A 21,526-nucleotide genomic window follows, 5' to 3' on the forward strand; every position below is an offset into this window, starting at 1 on the left:
CACTGAGTTTATTTGCTGTGGGCTGAGTTCTGATTCTGCTGGTCGAGGGAGTTATTCTTCCAGGGACTTTGCGTCTCTGTTCTAGTCTTTTGCATAAGACCCTCCTCCATCCACCTGAACTTGCACTTGCAGCCCTAGCCCTGTAATACTATTGCAGTTCTTCAGGTTGTGGGATTCCCTGCAGAGATGTCAGTCATGCTCCCTAGTTAAGAGGTTTCAGCTGGGCAATGAGGGTCACGTCCCTTCCCATCAAGGATGAAGTGCATACTTGGCCCTTCCTTGGCCTGCTGGACGAAGAAACAGGTAACGATCATTAGAATCCAGGTCTACCATATGTACAGAGTATTACTGTACCTGAAAGACACCAGTGTGCCCCACAATGCAATCTTTATTTAGGAAGTTACAAGATGCATTTAATTTTCAGCAACTGTACGCAAACAGGTTATTTCTGCAATAGAAGTTGAGGAGAATAGCTGTGAACACGTTCAAACTTTCATGGCACTGGGTTTTCACGGATCTGTTTGTTTCTAGGCTTTAAAGGTGGAGGCTTGGTTCCAAAGATGACAGTTGCATATTCTACAAGCCCAAAGGAAGATGTGACAGCTCCAGGCTCAGTGGGATCTTGGGAGGCTTTTGGCTTTGCCTTTACTTTTGCATTTACATTTTCTGGCTCTGGCTTGGTCTGGCACTTCAGGACGGCATATGTTACATCACTCTCCATTTCCCCATCTGATGTGGTACCTCCACTGCTTTCATCCTTCTGGAAATCCACAAATAATAGGAAATTAAAAAGGAATTCTAGATTATTTTTAACATATCTTCTTCCCAAATGTTGTTCTCACTTCACCATAGCTAGGAAATCTCTCTAGACTCTGCAACTGGGGGAGTGGTGTAGGTGAAATACATACTTGGGATGCTCGGAGAACACTCGGCCACAGACCTACATCGAGGCGTGAGGAGATGGTACCCACAGTTGACTCCATCAGTAACATGAAGGCATCACAATCATGTATCACTTTGCGAATGTAAACCGTAGAATCTATTCAGAACTTACAGCAGATCAAGGGCATTAAACTTTCCCCACACACAGTGCTAGATGCAAATGTAATACTTGTTTTCCAGGTACATAAGCTGAGACAGCAGAAGCTAAGTGACTTGCTTAAGTTACTGAACTGGGGTACGGCTACATGGCAGTCAAAGGTATAGTGGCAGCATGTGTAGACAGACCAGATCCGACTTAGCTCAGGTATTGAGAACAGTGTAGCCAAGCCAGCATGAGCTTCAGCATGGACTCTAGAGCTATCCAGACCCTGGGTTGGAGATGAGGCCAGTCTGTGCTCCCACGGCTTCACTGCTCTTGTGGACTGGACCTGGTAGCTAGGGAAGGCCCACCTGTGCTGGAGTTGTACCTTTGAGTACAGTGCATCCCTGCGATGCCCTGTGTAATGGCAGCAGTGTGGACAGGAAGCCAAGAACCCCAGCTCTTGGTATAAAAGTTGACAGTACAACTTACCCCTGCTTTATGTAGGTGCATGGAGAAACCAAGAAAAGTGCTAGGAACACTGGATCTTCAAGGGGCATCTTACCTGAAACACTGCAAGTCTGCAACCAGGAGTTCTGCCAAAGCTCAGTCCATCTTCTGCTGTGAACAACAGACTCACCATTTAATGTGAAAGCTGCCTTTTCACCCTTTATACTTTACCTATGTCTAGAAATAAAGCAAAGGCCTAGCATAAAGTCTGCCCACCACTTTGAACCTACTGAAGTTTTGTGTTTCCAGCCACCTGCTGTGATGACACACAGATGACTCCTTTCGCTTCTATTCAGCTTGAGTCAGGGGGGTGGGAGATGGACTCTGGTATGAGAGATGAGTGGTAGAAGAACTTGCCTGCCTCTCTCCTTTTGATGAAAGTCAGGGCAAGGAGTGTGAAGGCAGTAATCAGTGCAACACTGGCCAGAAGGACACCCAGCACCACAACAATATACAGAGTTCTGCAAAGAAATGGGCAATATCTTTAACATAGATAGCACCAAAGATGAATGCAGGAGGGGATGTGGAATTGTTTGCAAATGCATTGAGACTCAAGGGTCTAAATTCAAGGTGCAAAAATAACGCCATCTCTAACAGGAACAGTTCCACTGAAGTCAATGGGGCACTGCTGATGCACCACAGGAGCATCTAGCTTTGCTCTATTTTCCCAGGCTTGTCGAGTGCTGAAGCTATATTCAGGAGCTTGAATTATTTCCCAGCACTGGCTGGCAGTGCTCCTAGAATTCAAAGGAATTCTTCCTCATTAGGATGCTGTAGCTCCTTATGGGTCTGTCTTTGATGGAGGTAATCACCAGGGTCCTCTTTGATCTGGCTTGCTAATGGCTCCCACTTGACAGGTTATGTTTTTTGGCAGGGTTTGGTCTTACACTGATCACCCTACTAAGGCAAGAGCCAGAAAAGTTGTAGTATGACAGGGCTGTGTGCTCCCTCAACTGGAAGGAAGAGAGCCCAACACCTTCAGGAAAGGTCTGGCTTAGCTTCCACCTATGGAGTGGGAGCCTTTCTGCTGCCTTTAATGGGGGTTAAATCCAAACCTATTTGAGAGAAAGTGTGGGTATGTGGATGTTCACCTCTCATCAACCTGTGCCTTTAATCCTGCTATGATCATAAATGTGATTTTGGAAGCCTTTTGCTTAGTTTTTGTACCTCTGCTGCTCGTTGCTGGCCACAGTGGGATGGATGGCCCCTCTGCTGCTGGTGGGGGATGAGGTAACTTCTAAAACACTACTGGGATTCCAGGGCTTTTCTGAAAATAGACACAAGAGCAAATGAACAGCTTTGGCCTTCTTGAAGTTCTGCAGTGAGGAGAAATCCTGAGTACCCAGGAAACTCCTTATGTTACTCCTGAGTTAGTTTCCCGGTCAGTAATATTTGATGTCACAGAGGAATTCAACCTGTATAACTTGCTAGCAAGGGCCTCGGCAGTGAGATTCAGCGGTTCCTTCAAAGATGTCATGCGGGGAGTTCTAGCCAGGTTATTACGTGGTACCAATCCCTAAGGTATCTGAATGGAAAGGTCAAGTGTAGGCACACCCAGAGCACTAGTAGTAAAATGGGACTGGAACCCACAGCTGATTCCAAGTCCCATGCACCATCCCTTGGCCTACACCCTTCTGCATTCTGTTGTTCAAGACGATTGCAATTCATCTGCACCAAACCTTGGATAAGCTATGTAAGGGCACACTTCAGCTGTGGCCAGAGGGATGGGTTGATGGCTTTGATTTCTCTGCATTCTTGCTTGCAAATCTTGAGGTGCACATTGTAGGCTTGTGTTCTATTACGCATATGGAAGGAAAAGCTTCCTTGGATGCAAGGAAAAACTTCTTTACAGTAAGGGTGACCAGAATCTGGAATAGACTTCCCAAGGAGGGGGTGCAGTCCCCAGCCTTGGAAATCTTTAAGAGGAGACTGGACCAGACACTTTACTGGGATCATTTGATCTCAGTGGTATTCCTGCCCAGAGCAGGGGGGTTGGGCTCGATCTGTTGAGGTCCCTTCCAGCCCTTAATTTCTATGATTCTATGATGTAAGAGACAGGATGGCTAGTTCAGAAGAGGAAATTTGAGCAGGCATCAGTCAATCGCACAAGGGCCAATGCTCCCAGCTAGGGAAGAATGAAAAAGCTTAGATCCTGGGTTGAACCACTTCAATATTATTGGGCAGGAAACATCTTAGAGAGAGGTTGTAACTTGAGTGTTTCATTTTTATTCTGGTCAGAAATACCATAAGAATAGCTTTGTCCAAGTTATTTTCTGCACTTCTGCTTCCTGTGCTGGTTAGAAGAGGAAGGGTAGAAAAGTGCATAAATAAATAAAAAGTTTATAAGCTTGGTGGGGAGGGGAATTGAACAAGAGTCCAGGTCTGTTCTTTGATCGTTTCAACTGCTGGTACAAATTTGCAGCTCTAAAAATGAATGAATCTGCCAATTTACATCACCTGAGGATTTGGCCCAATCTTATGTACACTGCTAGGGCATATCAAAAGTCTGCAGGGGTCAATTTGGAAAATCTCTGGTCGCTTCTGATGCCTAGGCTACTGGAGCCCATTTAGGGAAAACCATTTTTAATTTTTTTTAATAAACTCACTTGAAACCACCAGGTGAATTGCCCGCAGGAACATGTTTTGGCTCATGAAATGGCTGCAGCAGCGATACTCTCCGGAGTCCTGGTACCGGAGCTGTCTCAGTGTTGCCGTGATCATGTAGTTCTCCTGGTCATTAGTTATCCTGATCTTTCCGCTTGTGTGAACATTGTAATAGTAGTTCATTCTGATGGCAGGTTGACAATTGGTTGTGGTTACCATTTTACACAAGGTAAAATATTGGTGGCTCCTCCTCTCGCCCATCACAGTATAGGAACAATTCAGAGAGATGGAGTCTCCTTCATTTGCAGATAACCTCAGGGGAGCTATGGAAAATAGACGAGTGACTGGTTATGACGAGAGAAGGTGCTTATGGAAGGGAAAATTCCTACAGATCTATAAATTCCACCTGCATTGAAATAGTGGGACAGAGCATCCAGACAAAAACAGAAGAAGAACATGCAAAAAATGTGGAAATAATCTCTCTCAGTCCAAGGAGAAGATTTCCTAGGATTGTATTTACATTTGTTACCGCTGTACTGGGTCTAAGCTGGAAAAAAAAAAACACTGCCCAGCTCTGAGAATCCATTAATTCTCTCTCTGCTTTCCAAAAACATATTCACAATTGGCCCCTTTGCTAATAGCTGTAGCATCAGGGGACCAAAGGAGTGAACAAACCATTAGGAAGTGATGCTCTCTTGTCCCCTGAAGAGGTGTCTGGGGCAGGACTGAAGTCGGTTGGCCAAGGCAGCTGGCGTTACTGCCACTACCCTTGCCTTGGGTGCAGGAGTCTTGGGCTGTCACCGCACTTGGCTATCGCCAGCAAAATACAACAGAGCCTAAACCCAAGCCCCAAATCAAAGAAATAAAGCCACTAAACACAAAGCCAAACCAAAAAAAAAATTCCCCAAACAGCTGCCAAATGTCACAGCAGCCATGAAAATGAAGTCCCAGAGCATAGGAGCAGCTGGCAGGGGCCATCCGGCTAGCTCATTTCAATTACCAACAACAGGTCTGAACTTTAAGGCATGCATCTCCCTGAGACTGGGTTAAAGCTTTTCCCACCTAACAGGTTTATTTCTGATGTGAAATGGTTTCCTGACAGCATGTAGATCTTGGTGCAAAGAAGTCCAGCTTTATCATCTATTATCATTATCATTATCATCAACATTATCATTATTATTACTAGTACTACTATGAGTTTCCTCAAACAACCAAAAGATTAAATTTGTTACTTTTGACTGCTGACATCAAACGAGCCCAACTAGTTTTGATGAAAAGCTGAAAAGTGTTGAATTTTTTTTTGTTTTGTTCTAGATGCATCTGATATTTCTGTATCCAGATATATAATTGGGGTTTAACCATATCTTATTTAATACATTCTGGGATTTCTGTCTCCTCCTACACTGTGTTTTACTTTGAAAAAGAACTGGACATGGAACATCAATCTTAATTTAGAGTACATGAGAGGCATCACAGGCTAGGGTCCCAGCCAGTATATTACTGATCTGTAACTCACCCTCATAAGCGACCAGCACTTTTATTCGCTTCAGTATGATACTCTTCAGAGAATCATAAAGCTTGCATTGGTACGTTCCCGAATCCTCTACTCGGAGTGCCATCATGATCACAGAAATCCAGCCATATCCCGTGTCTTTGAGGCTGATTGTGTTTTTTGTTGCAGGGTGAGGGTCATTCTTTCCACCTGCTGGGGAGATCGAGGCTAAAACTGGGCAATTCCTTGACAGCTCCTTACACAAGTATTTCTTCTCCAGTGAATACTTGTGCTTGTTGTAAGAACATCCTGTATGAAGGGAGTCTCCCTGCACTTTCTTCTGCACCTCTATGTCCTGTTCTACAGATGTCCCTTCCAAAGGAGGAAGAAAGTGATATTAGAGCTGATAGACCTTTTGTATCAGGGGCTCTGAACCAAGACCTATCGATGGTCATATGGGCTGTTGCAAGGCGTACCTGAAGCTCTGCATCCCTGTCTAAATGAACCTCCATAGCGAGCCCCAGAGCACGGCAGCTGTCCCCTTCCTATGCAGCAGTCCATGCTTTTCCCCAGCACAGACCTTGTGTCTCCTGCTCTTCCTCCCGTGAACAGAAGCAAGGTGGGCTCTGTCCAGCTTGGGCTGGCAAACGGACACTGGTCAGCAGGGCTGGATTAACACACAGGCAAACTAGGTATGAGCCTAGGGCCCTAAGTGAAGGGGCCCAGTTGTGCTTATTTTACATATTGTAATTATTGAGTGAAAAAAAAAGTAATATAAATTTAGTAGTAATATAAATTAAGTAGTAAGTAGGGGCCCATGAGTTTGTTTGCTGAGGGCCCACTAAAGGGGTTATCCGGCCCTGCTGATCAGAGCCCTTCATTCAAGTTTATTGTTCCTTCTGGTGCTTTTGGCACTGCCTTTTCAGGCTCACAGCAGCTGGTCCCTAAGGGGCTGGAGGAAGGAGTCCCTTTGATTCAGGAGAGGTCCTTTCCCCAAAGCTTTGGGGTGATGAAACCTCCTTTTATGACCGTGCTCTTCTTTGCAAAACGCATAATTTCTGGGAACAGAAACAGGGATCCAGAAGCATATATGATAGATCCAGAGACCCAGTGGGCTGAACATATCCTCCCCTTTCAAATAACCAGTGACCCACTTCCATGGCTACCTCCCGCTGGCTGCAAAAGCAGCCTCGTGCCATGTGTAATGAATGCAGCAGCAAGCAGAAGGTTCTGCCCCAGGGGCAGGAGCAGTCTCTCCGTGCCTTACCTGTTAGTGCCAGCAGGAGCAGCAGGGCAGGGAAACCTGCCATCCTGGAGTGGGAAGTGGTGTAGGGCTTGGAAAAGTCAAATGTAACCTTGCAGCTTTCCCTTGGACGCAGGAAGTTAACACCCTTTGAGTCACTGCCTTTCTCACTGGCTCTGGAACAGCCATTTAAATTGGGTTTCCCACATTCGCTCTTTGAAAGGGAAGCAGGCGTTTGACCACCAGCCACTTTCATCTGAAATGTGCAGCTGTTTAGATATGGACATTTAGCCATGGGGAGAGAAGGGATTGGGGCATGTTCTTTCTTCATTTCTAAACCATTTTTAGCAGTGGTTTATGTTGTACTGACAGCTTTCGGTTTCACATAGTCTATTCTTCTTCTTCTTCTTCAGCACTAACCCGGGAATTTTATACTGGCCAAAGCTCTTTTATGAAGGTAGAAACTTAGACTTATTGTCCAGGTAGGGAAACAGGTGACTAGCTTTGCTCACAACAGGCCAGGAGGAACAGAGCCCATCTCTTGGTTCCTGGTCCACACGGCCCTGCATTATGATGTGTCGAAGAGTCCTTCTCATCTGGATGATGCACTTGCGGTGCCTGCTGCTTTAAGGGCTGAGTCAAGCAGCCAGCAGGTGCTTGATTGCCACAGCCATTTTAAAACACTGGCTGCTTATATAAGCACAGTAGTTTCCTGTTGGTAGATTAGGCAGAAGAATTGCCTGGTTGAGCAGCAGTAGGAATAATCAGGAGGGCAGGGCAGGGCAGGGCAGGGCAGGGCAGGGCAGGAGTTTATGGGGATGGTTTGGAGAGCCCTGGTCCTGGGCGTGACCTAGAACTGCACCCTGCCGGGGATGGGTGGTCTGTTGGGGCTCCTAGTGGAGTGGGAGCCCCCAGGAAATGCCAGGCTAGTTACCACCCAGGTGGAAGGTGGGTTGGGGTGCCTTAACCCCAGCCCCCACAACACTGTGGGGACAAGGGGCCAGGCACAGCTCCAACCACCTGAGCCTCCACAGGGGAGGGAAACCCTGGATCCCAAAGGAGGGGTAAAGCTGTAACCCTAAAGAGGGGTGGTAGCAAGGATCTGGAAGTTAAGTCAGCTTCCTTTGGCTCTGCTTTGGGTTTGCAGCCAAGGAGAAAGAAGTGAGGGTGCTGCAGGCACTGGATTTGGTGCAGTGCAGTGAATGTGCCTGAGTGTATGGAGATTTTTGAGTGTCAGCTTTTTGCATTGTGTAACTAGACCCTTGCCTGACATACGCAGCTAAATGTAGCTCTTTTTGGAGCTTGTGATGAGTAAAACTCACATGTCTGACATTGTGAGGACTGTGGAACAACTGCACGAAAGGGTGACAGCCAGCTCACCCCCTTCTCTGCAAAACAATTTCTTGTGAAATCAGGATGCCCGGCTTCTCAGAGGAGCTATACGCAGGCTTTGTGTCTCTGTTCCAGGCTGTGGGGCAGTTCCTCATGCCTGTGCCCACCTCCTGGTTGATCCTCCCTGAATCTAAGGCCTGAGAGCGCAGGGGTCTTTCCTCTCCTTATAGGCCACACGCTGTTCTAGATTCCTGCCTAATGACTACAACAGGAAAAATAATGGCATTGTCCATGCAAACTGAGCCTTGGTTTGGAGGTTAGAGGGGGATGCTAATACCTGGCTTAGCTAGCAGTTTCCATCGACTCTTACAAAGGAGGTCAGAGAGAGGGAAAGTGACTTGCCCAAGGTCACCCAGCAGGCCAGTGTCAAAGCCAAGGCTAGAACCCAGGTAACCTGGGACTCACAGTAGCACTTAGTCTGCTGGGCCAAGCTGCCTTTGTGAGCCATGCTCATAAAAATGGCACAAATGCAGCTTCAAGCAGTTCACAGCAACAACAAACCGGAGAATTTCTCCTTCCATAAGCTCCTTTAGTTTGCCTCATGCCCCTTCACCACTTCCTCAGTCAATGGAGGAGAGACTGGCTAGCTGCCTCCAAGCTTCTTGGAAAGGAGCCCTGCAGGCCTAGCCTTCACTTCCCCTTTCCCAGGCATCCTCGTTCTTCTCTGCATTTGCACCTGGTGGGCAGGTAGGAACTGGGTGGCTGCATGGGCAGCTCTTGAGCAAACTCAAAGCTTGTGGAAACAAATAGCGATGACTCCAGGCCAGATGAAAGCACTCAACCTGGCTGCTGGGTCTTCAGTGTGTACATATGCTATGTTTGGACCTACTGAGACTGTAAGGAAAGACTGCATGGGTCCCCGGTGAGTGGTGAGCATCCAGAACAAGCTTTGCTTTGTGTTTGTATTATGTTTCTGGTACCCCTGGCATCTTCCACCTTCTCTCTGCTTTGTCCTGTTAATGAGCAAACAGGCATCCCCTTTCTTCCCTGGCACTCCAAGGTTTTGGAGTCAGGTGTTGGTGGGTCTTGCTTCCGAGCCGGATGCAGGTGTTGCTCAGTGGCTCGTTAGGCTCTGCAGGCTCACAGAGCAGAATAGCAGGTAACCCACAGGCTGGCAAGGTTCAGAGCAACCTAAAACTAATGCCACAGGTAAGAGCTCTACTGAATTGTACGGAAATATTGCATTGCCGCTTAATGCAGTTTAGGTTTCTGTTGCAATGGAACAATCTCCATTAGCTTTACAGGTAAAATCTGGTTTAGTAAAAGTGAGATTTTTTTTCTGCGTAGAGAAAATGGAGTAGAGTGATATGTGGATGCCAGTGTGTGACCATTGCAGTCCAGGCATGTGTAAGTAGTTGGGAGAAGCTTGGATGGAGAGTTTCTAGGATTCCCTTTTCTCAGCCTGTTCCTGTTCCTTTTTCTCTTTATCCTGATGTCACCAACTTTCTCCTTTCTTAGTCTTGGAAATAAAATAGAAAACTGATTATTTGTGGAGTGTGAGATACAGAATTTGACCTGGATTTGGGAGAGCATCCATCTGCTTCTGCAGATACTGCTTCAGCCCTGCACGCACTTGGAGCATGAGTTTCCCTTCATGCCAGTGCAAATTAGCATGTTTTAGTGTGCTGTGACTGCTGGGGCGTGTGGTCTTGCTGTTGTGTTGTGCTCCCTCAGTGTGTTTGTGTTGGATTTGAAGATACCTCATGCCTCGCTTTGCCCAGAATATTAGGAATGAGTGAGGACATTAGAAAACAAACCAATGCTTTGCTTAATTTCTTTAAACATTGCCTGATTACGGAAGCAAGTTTTACTTGGCGTAGAGCAGGGGCACTCAGCCCCTGGTCCGCAAGCCAGATTCAGCCCCGGATCTGTGTCATCTGGCCCATGGGCCTGAACATTTTGGCAGTGGGGGAGTGGTGGCAAGCTTGGAAACCTCTGCAAGCCACCAGGTAACTTTTCTTGTCTCAGAAGAAAAATGCAATTACAAGAGACAAACTGGGACCCAGGCTTAGAGTTCAGGCTTCTCCTTTCAATTGCAAGATCATACAACAGGATGGGGGGACCCAGTGGGTTGAGTATAACATCTCCTCCAATGCCTGGAGATCCAATCCCCAGCTGGCTGCAGCCAGCTCACTGTAATAATGAATGCAACAGCAAACAGTGCTCAATCTCTGAGGAAAGCACAATCTCTCTGCTTCACCTGCTGGTGCCAGGGCAGGGAAAGCAGATCTCAAAGCAGAGAAATGCAGCCCCCAGCTCCTTGCTTTGAAATGGCTGGGAAGGTATTTTAATTCTAGCATTGTCCCTACTTCCAGTTGAGGGGGAGGCCAGCTGTGTTTCAATGGCTTGTAAAGGACCAGCTGCACCTCATTTGAGGAAGTACAGCAGCTTAGATGGAAATACAGAGTGGGGCCAGAAAATGATTCAGGGCTTGTCTCCATGTAGTTCAGTGTTAGTGCCTGTTGTTTGATAGCTCTCACTTTCCCCGTTGCCTTTCTGACATGCCACCTCTGCTGGGCAGGAGCATGAAGGGTATTGGTGTTATGAGGGAGCTTTTGAACACTGGAGGTTGCTCTAAATGTCACCAGGTGGTAATGACTAGGGTGGAATTATCCATCAGTGTCGGGCAGCTGCATTTCTAACGAGGGGGTTCCTTCTTTCCCTTTGCAGTCCCAGGATCCCATTCATGTATTTCTTTCTTTCAGTCCTCTTTAATACACCATTGCCTGGGAGACGGGAGGATCTGGAGATGGCTTCTACTTGCTACAACTGCTGCACTGGTCCAATATAAATGACTCAAAAGGACCCTGCAATGGGTTGAAGGTCCCTATTGATGTCAGTATCTAACTCTGCCAGTGATATGGGACAGCAGCAAGTTCATCTGCAGTTGATGACAGCAGTACTTTGCTCTGGCTGCCATCAGGGGAAAAAGCTCCCATCTCAGAAGATTTGGCTTTTAACTCTCAGGATCACTGCCACCCAGTAGCAGCCTGTGCTTTAAGCACAAACCCAGCACTTGGTGAGCTGACTGCATCTGTTTTGTGGGGGAGACAGACAACACTTGGGGACTGATTGGCTTCTGTTATCACATGTTACTAGCTGGGGAATGTAACCCATGTACCACACAGAGTTTACCTTTCCCCCTTGGCTGTTGTTAGACGCGAAGTGCGGCAGTGGGCTACTGGGGCTTTTTCATGAGCTGGGTTGGAGATGGCTCAAGATTTCAGCATCTTTCTCAGTAATACCCCAGCCAGGCTTAGGGGAGGATTTGGGATTTTTCTGCATGTGGGGAGAGCACTCAGTTGGCTTTTTTTGGAGCCATTCAACCCCCTGTGGAACTACTGGTCCATAGAGCTACTAGTTCTTCAGCACCAAATGGCATTGAATGAGGACAAGGGGCATGGAAATCTGAGATGAAACAATGCTTATTTATTTTAGTATTGCAGCTGTACTGAGTCCACTGCCTTGGGATCAGGCCACAGGCTGCCCACCATGGCTGAGACCACCCTCAAAGTCCTTTTGTGGCACTAAGGGAAAGTACACTGCTACATGTGCATCATTGCTTTCTTTTGCAGTGAAAGAAAACCTGGCAGGGCAAGCAAAGGTTTATCTGTCCTGGCACTGAGCTGAGAGCACAGGGAAAATGGAGCCGAGCCTGTTCACCCTGCCCATACCTGTGCCAACAGCCCTGCATGTGGGAGTTTGGCTCTACCCTTTTCCTCCCTGCCATGTGTCCAGCTGGTTCTCTTGTGCTGGAAGTGAAATAGGAATATGGGTTAGAAAAGTGGTGAGAGATGAGGCACAGGCTGATATCCCTGAGGAGAGTGTGAGCTAAGTACTGCCTCTGCCTAGCTGCTTTAAGCATTTTATCCTCTACCTTGGCAACAGCAAAGGTTTGCCCTTAGTCATATTCTGGGTCCCAGAATCCCAGGGGGCGTCAAGTCATCTGTGAGCACCCTCGTGGAGGTCACGCGGAAGCAGGAGAAGTGGATGTTCGTTCCGGCTGTGGCTGTCCTCCTCTGTCCCCTTGCTTCGCTTGCTGGTGGCGACAATAAAAATCAGGATGGCTGCCAGGAATTTGGTGGTCAGAAATGCAGCAATGATGTAGAGGAGGCTGAAGTCAGGTGCAGGCAGGCTGCTGTAGGGAAACCACAAGCACAGAAATTGGGTTTGATGAGGGAAGGAGGTTGCCAGGCTTTAGTGCGAGTTTTGGCCTTTGGTAACCAGAAGCCAAAGATAACAACTGCTTCTGTAGAGCACTCTCCCGCCACACACTGGGACGCTTGGGAGGCTAAAATGCTTATCGGAGTGCTAAGCAATGCCTTCCCTCTAAGGGGTTTTGCATGTGACAGACAGGAATTATTTTATCCAGCTTTCAGGTGCAGCTGTCTCTGGGGTGGAGCATAGCAGCACCAAAGAGTCCCTTCGGAACAGTAAGAGACTTTGTCTTATTTGAAACCTAGGTCTGACCTCCTCCAGCCACGGGGGTGCCCTACCCAGCAAGCCCCGAGCTCCATCTCTGCTTTCAAGGCTGAACTACCGCTGAGGTTAAGACCCTGTGGGCTTACCTAGAGATGCTGTGTACAGCTCTGGGATCTTCCAGCACCTGGGTCTCTGTTTGACCTGTGGATAGAAACAGATCAGCTTGTGCTGGTAATGTTCTTGCGCTGTTTATTCATGACGTTAATTTGGAAGTAACCAATATGGATCTGGCAGGTGATAAATAAGGTCAGGAGAAAGTTGGGGCTGAGCCTGGGTGGCGCTGGCTCTGTGCTAATGCCTTAGTTAGGGTGCAGGGGCACGATGGGTCTCTCCCGCACTCCAGTGCAAAGAGTACAGGGCAGCCGCTCTGCTCTAGGGCAGGTGCTTGGGGTAAGAGAATTGAGAGGTCACGGCCTCTGTTCCGGCAGCTTGGGAAGAAAAGCCAGGACAGAGACAGCTTGATGCTTAGCTGATGGGCTTGATCAGCACCAACTAAACTAGCATGGCTTATTATCTGGATGATCCAGGGATGCCCAAACTTTGGTGCATCAAGGCTGTGTTAGCCAGGAGCCTCTTGGTTGTGTATTGTTGGCACATGGCTCTAAACAGGCTGGTTATCAGTTGCACAGGGCCACAATATTGATTTCTCTTTGTGCCTTCCTGGGTGGCTGGAATAACATTTGCTTGATTTCAGCAGCAAAAAGCACTGGTCTGCCAGCATGGTCTCTGCCCTACAGTTACAGGGGACTATGGCTGCAGTCCACATTTTATAGGCTCCATTTTATGTCTCAGCCTTGCTTTACTCCCTTTATTAGCATAATGAATCCAAGATATGTGATATAGGGAGCCAGGAAAGATGGGTCTGAGTCTCACCTCTGCCATGGTTTCCCTGTGTGATCATGGCCCGGCCACTTTCTCTTCCTGGCTCTTACTATTATCTTCATTTTATAGGGAAAGAATTATTTCTTTGGTAAGCTGCCTAGGGTAGAGACTCTCTTTACACATATAGACAGCACCTAGTATGGTGGGACCATGCTCTCAGCTAAGGTTTGCACCCGCTACTAATGCTAATAAAAAATAATGCATGAGCTCTTGCTGTGCTGAACTCCCTGCCAGGGACCTACCTTCTAGCACCTCCACCTTCACCTTCTGCAAAGTCCTTGTTGTCCCTAAGAAGTCAGTCTTGCACTGGTACAGCCCAGCGTCCTGTTTCTGGAGCCTCTTGATGGTCACCATGAGCACCCCCTTGTGAATGTTGTCCGAGATGGATGTGGTGCCATTCCTGTTCTTCAGGAACGGCAGCCAGAAGCGGCGGGCGCTGACCACACGCTGGCATTGCGTCTCATCGACCTGCTTGCACCAGCTCTTCTCTTTCCACTTGTGCTCCTTGGGGCCGTAGGTGCAGTTGATGGAGATGGTCTCTCCTTCCATGCCATATACCACTGTGGTGTTCTCTGCTGCATAGAGCTCTGGCAGGATAAAAAGGGGAATGAGATATGGGTCTCCACCTTCTCTGTCATGCACACTCTCTCGGTCTCTTTTCTTGTCCACACTAGAAAATCTGGGCTGCAGTCTCCCTTGCATGCGCCTCTACTGGTAGTAGCAAAGCAGGGTACCCAAGGTCTTTACTACCTTCTCATCTAATCAGCTCTCCCACCACTTTGTCAAGTTCAGATTCAGGGCCCTGATTATAGGCCTTCTTGTGTCAAACCCAATTGCTGGGCATTTCACTGTGTGCGATTTGGGTGGTTCTTCTGGTGTGGGTGAGGGGAGAGGAGCTGTGTCCTCCTCAGTGGTGGACTGTCCTCTCAAAACCCAGCACACCCTTCCCTCCATATTTCCTTCTTTGCATTGGATTATCTGTCCTTGGTCTGAGTAGGGCACACCACGCCTTGCTTGGTCACTGGATTTGCTCCCTGGTAGCACAAGGCTTTTTTTTCAGGGCCTGATCACATTGCCAGTCTATGGGCAAGATGATGGTTCAGCAAATCAAAGCTGAACATGAGAAACACAAAATATACAGGATCAGATGGCTGGCAGGCAGGCTCTGACAGTACAAAGGTCCCTCAATATCGGTGTAAGTGGAGTTCCTACATTAGGGTCCTTTTATGCTGCCAGAGCCATGTGACATGGCTTGGTATAAAAGATAATTGCAGCCACAAAGCAATCCCCAGCTGGTTGTTGGGAGGGGGAATTCATAACCCTGCTACTGACCTCTCAGTTTATCTAGTCTTGAGAAACCTCGTTTCATCCCGTTTCCTGGGGCACTGCTAATTCTAGCCCTGACTTTTAAGTAGCTGATCCCCTTAGAGTTCCTTATTTCAACTAATTTGCTATTCCCTTAGAGTTCCTTATTTCTAATTTTTCTCTGTCTTTAGATGCCAAGGAAGTGTGTTGGCGGAGCTATGTATATTGTGAGAAAGGAGAAGTGTGTCCTTCTGGGGAGACTGCATTTTAAGAGAGACTTTTTTTTTCAGTCCCTGAGCACCTGTTGAGAGAGCTGAAGGGAGCAGTCAACTGGGAGTGGCTGGTTGGAGGGGTTTTGCACATCTGCTTGGGGAGGCCAGGATTATGTGGTCTTTTCTATTTTGGGGGTAAGACTGGACTAGGAAAAGGCATGAAAAATGGATGGTTTCCTATATGCCTCCAAAGCACCAGAGCCCAGTCTTACCGCCTCTGCTATTCCAGCCCTGGGCTCCTCCCCACCACTACACCACAGCTTCTCACTCCCAACCTCTGCAGCTACCTCAGCTGTCCCCCCTTTTCAGTTCTAGTCCCCCGAGCGGTGCCAAGGCCCTTTTCATCCCGACCCATTGCTGCCATTTCACTCTGGATCAGAGGCTGGCTGGTACAGACTTGCTGTGGTCCCACAGAAAACATTGCAGATATGGAGGGTTCTCTCTAAATCATTCTGAACCCTCCTCTCTCTTCCGTGTTCACTGACAAGAAGGGACCAAGAAATTGGGTTCTACGCTGTGACGGGAACAGGAGAGAGGACAGATTTGTGGACCAGGCAGTAGCTTGAGACTCGGGAGACCCTGGTTCTATGAGAAGTTCTGCCCCAAACTCTTCTGGTCTGACTGTGGACAAGCCACTTAATATCTCAGTGCCTCGGCTCCATGTCTGTAAAATGGGGGTAATAACTTCCCTGCTGCAGGGGGTGCCAGGAGTGGCACTCGAGCCTGATGCTGGCAGAGCACTAGATTGAAATCTCTAGGTGGGGAGAAAAAAAAAAGGCATCTTAAGACAAGTTTCTATGACCTTCAGTAGCTGATTATCTTACTATTCTCTTGCTAACTTTCCAGGTGCCTCCAGGAATAGTGAGCCTCAGTTTACAGGTCTGAGGATTGTCCTCTGATTTCAGATGAGATGCGTCTGCTCTGCAAAACCGTTATCTGCACTACTCGGACCTAGAACTGCTGAATCTTGCGTCCAAAGTATGCACGCAAACTTCAGACAGACAGGGTTTTGCAATCTTTGTTGCTAAGAATGCAGCAAAGAAATGATAAAAAGCCCTTTTGACTCATGGGTTCCCTATGAGAGGACCTCAGTACAATGCCCGAAAGGAAGCCGAGTGCTAGAACCTCTACCAGCCCGGGGCGGGGGAATCAAGAGAAAAGAACAAAACCTTTTGATGGGGAATAACTCTGTGAATGTGGCTGCTGAAACTTCCTGGGTAGACATCATCAAATCATGACAGTAACTTGTGTCTAGAGGGAAGCAAGATAGATACCTTCTCTCATCCCCAAACTACCCGCTCGCTGTCTAACTGTTCAGCTGCGGTTGCAATTTTCTTCCCCCTTCTCTGAACCAGTGCCTGACACTAACTAGAGTGGAGAACAATGCTCTGCTCCATCTGCTGCTTCAAAGATGTTTTATAGCTTCCTCCATTCACATGACTTAGGATGATTGGGGGTCAGGAGGGATGAATGGGATGACTTCCCCCATGCCTGGCATCTTCTGCTGTCTTTGCATTCATTTTGCTCAGATCCAGAGCGGCTGGGCAACAATGCAAGACATGGAAGAGTATCATTTTGCACTCTATATATTCCCTCTTCACAAGTGCTTGATTGCTCAGGGTTCAAGCTGTGCAGACTCAGTGCAGATCTAGATCTTGTCAGTCTGGTCTAGAAGAGAATAATCCTTTTCCTGTTGGGGCTGGCTCCAGCAAGTTGCCAAAGCCCTCCTGCAAGGTTCTGAGTTTCCTTCAATTCCTATTGCAATAATCGAGCAGCAAAATGCTAACCGTGCACTTAAATGTGCCAAGGCTGCTACCAGCATGAAACACTGGTCTGATCTTCACAATAACTGCCTATTCATGACTGAATCATCCAGAGTGATCGGCTGAGGTGTCATGTGCTACCTGCCTCTGCCTTACCAATGGCTCATACTAGATGTTGCTCCAACCCATTCCCTGCCCCTCAGCTCAAAACAGATGGCTTTTGGTGCTTTCTTACCTGCTAAAGAGACCAAGAAGATGAAGTGCACAAGCTTCTCCATGTCTGTCCAGCAGCAAAGAAGAGAGGAGTCTGAACACCGATTCAAAGGATTTTTGCCCAAGAGCAAGTTTTTGTTTTTTGGTTTTTTTTCCCCTTGCTCTGCAGAAAGGAATGAAAACAGGAACTTGTTTTCTTCTCCCTCCTGGTGATGTGCCAGGGATGAGTGCTTCTCTCACTGGCTGAAACTGGGGCATCAGCGGTGCCCGGGCCAAGCAAGGATTTGGTCTAGACAGCCGGAGAAGAGCTGTCATATGATGAGAGGAAACCATGGGGTTGGGAGGTGCTCTGAGACCGTGGGTAGGTGCCTGCTGTTTTAAATAAGCCTCACAGGCCAGCTCTTCCATGGCCTGAACCTGTAGGGCTTAGCTCATGGCTTATCCCATGGTAGTTCACCTAAGAAGCTCCCTGTAGACCATGAAGGGTGGAAGAAGAGGGCTAAGGTATAGCCTGGGAAGCCTCCACAGAGACCCCAAGAATTGATTTCATAGATTTCATAGACATGAGGGCTGGAAGGGACCTTGGAAGATCATCGAGTCCAGCCCCCTGCCCCAGGGGCAGGAAGTCAGCAGGGATCATAGGATCCCAGCAAGATAAATAAATGACAATGACTTTGTTCTTCAGTTGGGCAGTGGGAAAAGAGCAACAGTAAAGCCTGTCCTGACAATTCGATATGACCATTTAGGGCAGGAAGGGTAGTCTGTTTTTATCTGTTTGCAACTTTGCAGGACATATGGGAATTGAGGCCTCAGCTTCTTATTTTTTCATGAAACCAAGCCCTTCTAGTCAGTACAGAGCCCAATAACATGCGGGGGCAGTGGTTTGGTATCAAATGGCTCTTTTCCAAGTTAATTTAATGAGATGGGGATTTCCATGGTGACTGTCACTGTGGGACCTGCGTGGTGCCATTTCTTTCACTTGGAGGCTGGTTGTCTTAGTAGTGTTTTAACTGCGTGCCACCTAGTCTACGGGAGCTGACAGCATGACATCGAGAAGGGGCAGGATGGCAGATGACTCCTTTGTGCGCATGCACTTATCTTTCTGTCTCTCTCCTGGCAGTCCTCGGCCGCATCCAGAATCACATTCCAGGTTTTATTTGTTCCGTTCATTCTCAGTGCGGTGGGCAGGAATTTAGGCTCAATTCCTTGTGGCTTTATAAATGATGGCCTAGGGGACACTGGTGCACAGGGGAGAAACTGGGTGCTAAAATAAACATCAGAGAGTCTGTTCTCTTGGTCAAAAACCTCTGTACTTCTCCCCTTCCCTTCCTTCCCCTTGCCCAAAGCACCCCCCCCCCCCCCACACACACACACACACACTTAGCCAGTTCCAGTTTCTAATTTTCCATTGTTGGCTACTTCACTTTTAAACCAATATTTTCCTTTTTCTTTTTGAAAGCTACCCAGGTGGTTGCATCCCTTTTAAGGTATGTTCACATTTAGAAGGATAAAGAAATATTGTTTCCAAGCAAAACCCCATCTCCTTCCCCCCCTCCCCATTTTTGTTGAATGTGATTGTTGCCGAGGGAAGCTGTAAAATCCTCTTTGTTGGAGGGTTTAAAGAAGTGGTTGCACGGGCGTCTGCCTGGGCTGGTTTAGGACTTCCTGTCTCTGGGCAGGGAGTTGGCCTAGATGACCCTCCCTTCCACTTCTGTGATGCTGATTTGATTTCCCCCACCCCCGTACCACTGACACAATTGGCATGCCCTGTTCCCCCCCCCACCCTCCAAGCTCAGTCAAAAAGACCATTTTCCATTATAAAACTATTTTGACTTGCTCTGTTTCAGGGCTCAGCCACCTTTGGCACACGTGCCAGAGTATAGTACACGAGGCCATTTTTCTCGGCATGCCACAGCTGGCCCAGGGCCTGGGCAGCTGCCACTGGCCACAGAGCCTGGGCTGCCCCGGTATGTGGTAGGGAGACTGCAAGCCCTGTTGCGAGCAGTCTGGGCTCTGAGCAGGCGGCAGCTTCCCAGAGCCCTGGCCGGCTTCGGTGGGCAGCCAGAAGGCTGCAGCGGGCGCACCAGGGTCCGGAGCCTCAGCCCAGGCTCCGTGCTGGCGGTGGCTGCATGCATGCCGTGGGGCACACAGCGGGGAAGGGGCCAGGGTTGTGCTGCTCCAGGCCTCTTCCCCACCAAGCACCCTGAGGTGTGTGTGCAGCCACTGCCATGGAGCCTATGCTGCTTGCAGCAGGAAGGCTGCAGACAGCTGCACCGGGGTCAGCAGGGCTCATTGCTGGTGGCAGCTGCATGTGCACCTTGGGGAGAAAGGCAGGGAAGGGGCCAGGGCTATGCTGCCATAACAAGGATTGGCCCCTTGTAGCTCCCCTGCCATCTGTTCCTGGCATGCCAACTTTGAAGTTGAGGTTGCAGGGTTTTTTGGCATTTTTTTAACCTACCCCTGCTCTATTTCAATCAGTTCCTGCTATTGTTTCACTCCAACCCTGAGCCTGATGATCTTCCTTACCTGTAGTTTTCCCATGGCTCCCTACCGCAGCTTTGTTTCTGACCCTACCTTGTACATAGAGAGGGGTTTACTTTCTCTTGTTGTCTTCCTGCTGTCGCTGTTGGATTTACTTGCATTTTTCATCTGCTTTGCGCTGATGTAAGTGGCTTCCCAAGAGAGAGAGCAGCAGGGAACCAGGTGCTAGATCTGTTGTGCTGGTGAAAGGTCTCAATCCTGAAAACCAAGGACCTCTTCTATCCTCATGGGAGTAATAATACAAACTTTCCTGCTGCAGCAGTCAATAGTGTGCGTAGTCCTAACTCCTAGAGACCAACCAGTGAAGTCTGAGGGGATTCAGGCCTTTTAACAATACCACCCATCTGCCAAACATGGGGCCTATTTTAGTTGTGTTTTTGGGGGGAAGTGGCAACTTCTGATGGAGACCTAGAAAAGCTGCTTCATGCAACTCCCCAGAAAAAAGGAGTGTTGGGTGAGGTGTTTCCAGGAGAGAGGAGGAAGTGTGAATGCCAATGTAGAAAGCACGCGTGAGATTGTCTGGAGTAGGGAGCAGGCACTGTACACATCATCTTCCAGAAAATGATTTTAAACCAAAGGAAAGCAGAGGAGGGGATCGTAGAAGAATGGAGAGTCTCTTATGAGAGAAGAGTAAAAAAAGCTTGGCTTGTTTGAGCTAGCAAAATGAAGGCGGAGAAAGAGGTGCTGCTGCTGCATATAAATATTTGAGGTTTAACACCAGTGGGGGAAACAAACTAGTTTGATTTTAAAGGACAATGTGTAGGCACCAGCACAGATCCCTATGAATAAATCTAGGGTGGAAAATAGAGGAAGAATAACATGTAAAGAGGTTCTGGAGCAGACTTTCCAGAGAAAGTAGGGACCTGGGCTTGAGGAGCAGCAAAGTCTCTTCCAGGCCTGTGTGCTTATAACAGCTCTGGAACCCTGCTAGCCAGGGTCAGATTCACCCCAGTTTCCCATAAATAAAATCTGCATTTCAGCTTGATCTTTTGACTCACCAGTGCACCTACATCCTTCATTAGTTGGCCCTTGGCAGCTCCCACTTCCTCTTGGTCTTCTGGGTCCATCACCTGATGCTGAAATCAGCCCTCTGTGCTTATACTACTACTTCTTCCTCTATTTCTTTGTTACAACATAACATCATTTCCTTCCTCACTGCTGCTGCTTGCGCAGGCTTTCCCCGTGCCTGTCCTTCCAGGCACTACAGGAGAGACCCTTCTGTTCATAAAGGCCCCCAGTGCCCCTATTCTTCCTTCCTTCCCCTTGGATGTGTGAATCCATCCAGGGTTTTTTTTTACCTGGAAGCCTCTTCATTGGTTTCCCTGGGCTGTCCTTATTCCCCACTAACTTGGCTTGAGTAACCAGCTTGGGTATTGTAGAAGTCAAACGAGCAGACAGTGTTGACTAACATAAAGAGTTGCAGACAGAACGACTTGCCCACTTTTAGTGGGGGCATGCTGGGTGGCGGTGGGTCTGCAGCAGTCTGGAAGTGGGGTCTGTAACTTTTATCTATACTAGGTGATATGATCTATTTGCAGTGAGCTGACTTGATAAATGCACTTGATAAATGTCCCAAATCTATGGACAAGTTGGGTATTAAAGTTGTGAAGAGAATTGTATAATACTCAGGGCATGACTTTTGAGATGCTCCTTATCATTAGTCAGAGCAGCCACTTTAATTACGTTCCTGCCATAACAGGACATGTACAAAGCGCGCGCGCGCACACACACACACACACACACACACACACACACACACACACACACCTCCGAGCCTGCGCGCGTGCACACACACACACACACACA

At 48.1% G+C, this 21,526-nt stretch overlaps 2 protein-coding genes and 1 long non-coding RNA gene across 5 annotated transcripts in view; 1 reads left to right on the top strand and 2 right to left on the bottom strand.

Annotated features, from left to right (window-relative positions):
• Positions 1 to 370: 370 nt before the first annotated feature.
• LOC102570960 (uncharacterized) lies at positions 371 to 7,638 on the bottom strand. Its single transcript, XM_059717231.1, has 5 exons — positions 6,895 to 7,638; positions 5,652 to 5,999; positions 4,138 to 4,458; positions 2,699 to 2,798; positions 371 to 1,992 (listed from the first exon to the last, which is right to left on the bottom strand). Exons 1-5 carry the CDS (start codon positions 7,199 to 7,201, stop codon positions 1,824 to 1,826), a joined length of 1,245 nt encoding a protein of 414 aa, XP_059573214.1. The 5' UTR covers positions 7,202 to 7,638; the 3' UTR covers positions 371 to 1,823.
• The window catches only part of LOC109282052 (uncharacterized), a 194,884-nt gene continuing 180,951 nt past the window's right edge, over positions 7,594 to 21,526 (top strand). The window contains exons 1-2 of one of the 3 annotated variants that reach the window (XR_009456543.1): positions 7,594 to 9,124; positions 10,968 to 11,281. This is a non-coding gene — a long non-coding RNA (uncharacterized LOC109282052). Of the gene's footprint in view, positions 9,125 to 9,303; positions 9,412 to 10,967; positions 11,282 to 21,526 lie in introns of those variants that run through there. The other 2 variants (XR_009456541.1, XR_009456542.1) reach the window with 2 other exon arrangements.
• LOC102571193 (triggering receptor expressed on myeloid cells 2) lies at positions 11,672 to 17,518 on the bottom strand. Its single transcript, XM_019482773.2, has 4 exons — positions 17,202 to 17,518; positions 13,869 to 14,213; positions 12,831 to 12,885; positions 11,672 to 12,400 (listed from the first exon to the last, which is right to left on the bottom strand). Exons 1-4 carry the CDS (start codon positions 17,242 to 17,244, stop codon positions 12,205 to 12,207), a joined length of 639 nt encoding a protein of 212 aa, XP_019338318.1. The 5' UTR covers positions 17,245 to 17,518; the 3' UTR covers positions 11,672 to 12,204.

This window comes from Alligator mississippiensis, chromosome 14, assembly GCF_030867095.1.
Source record: "Alligator mississippiensis isolate rAllMis1 chromosome 14, rAllMis1, whole genome shotgun sequence".
NCBI classification, from domain to species: domain Eukaryota; kingdom Metazoa; phylum Chordata; order Crocodylia; family Alligatoridae; genus Alligator; species Alligator mississippiensis.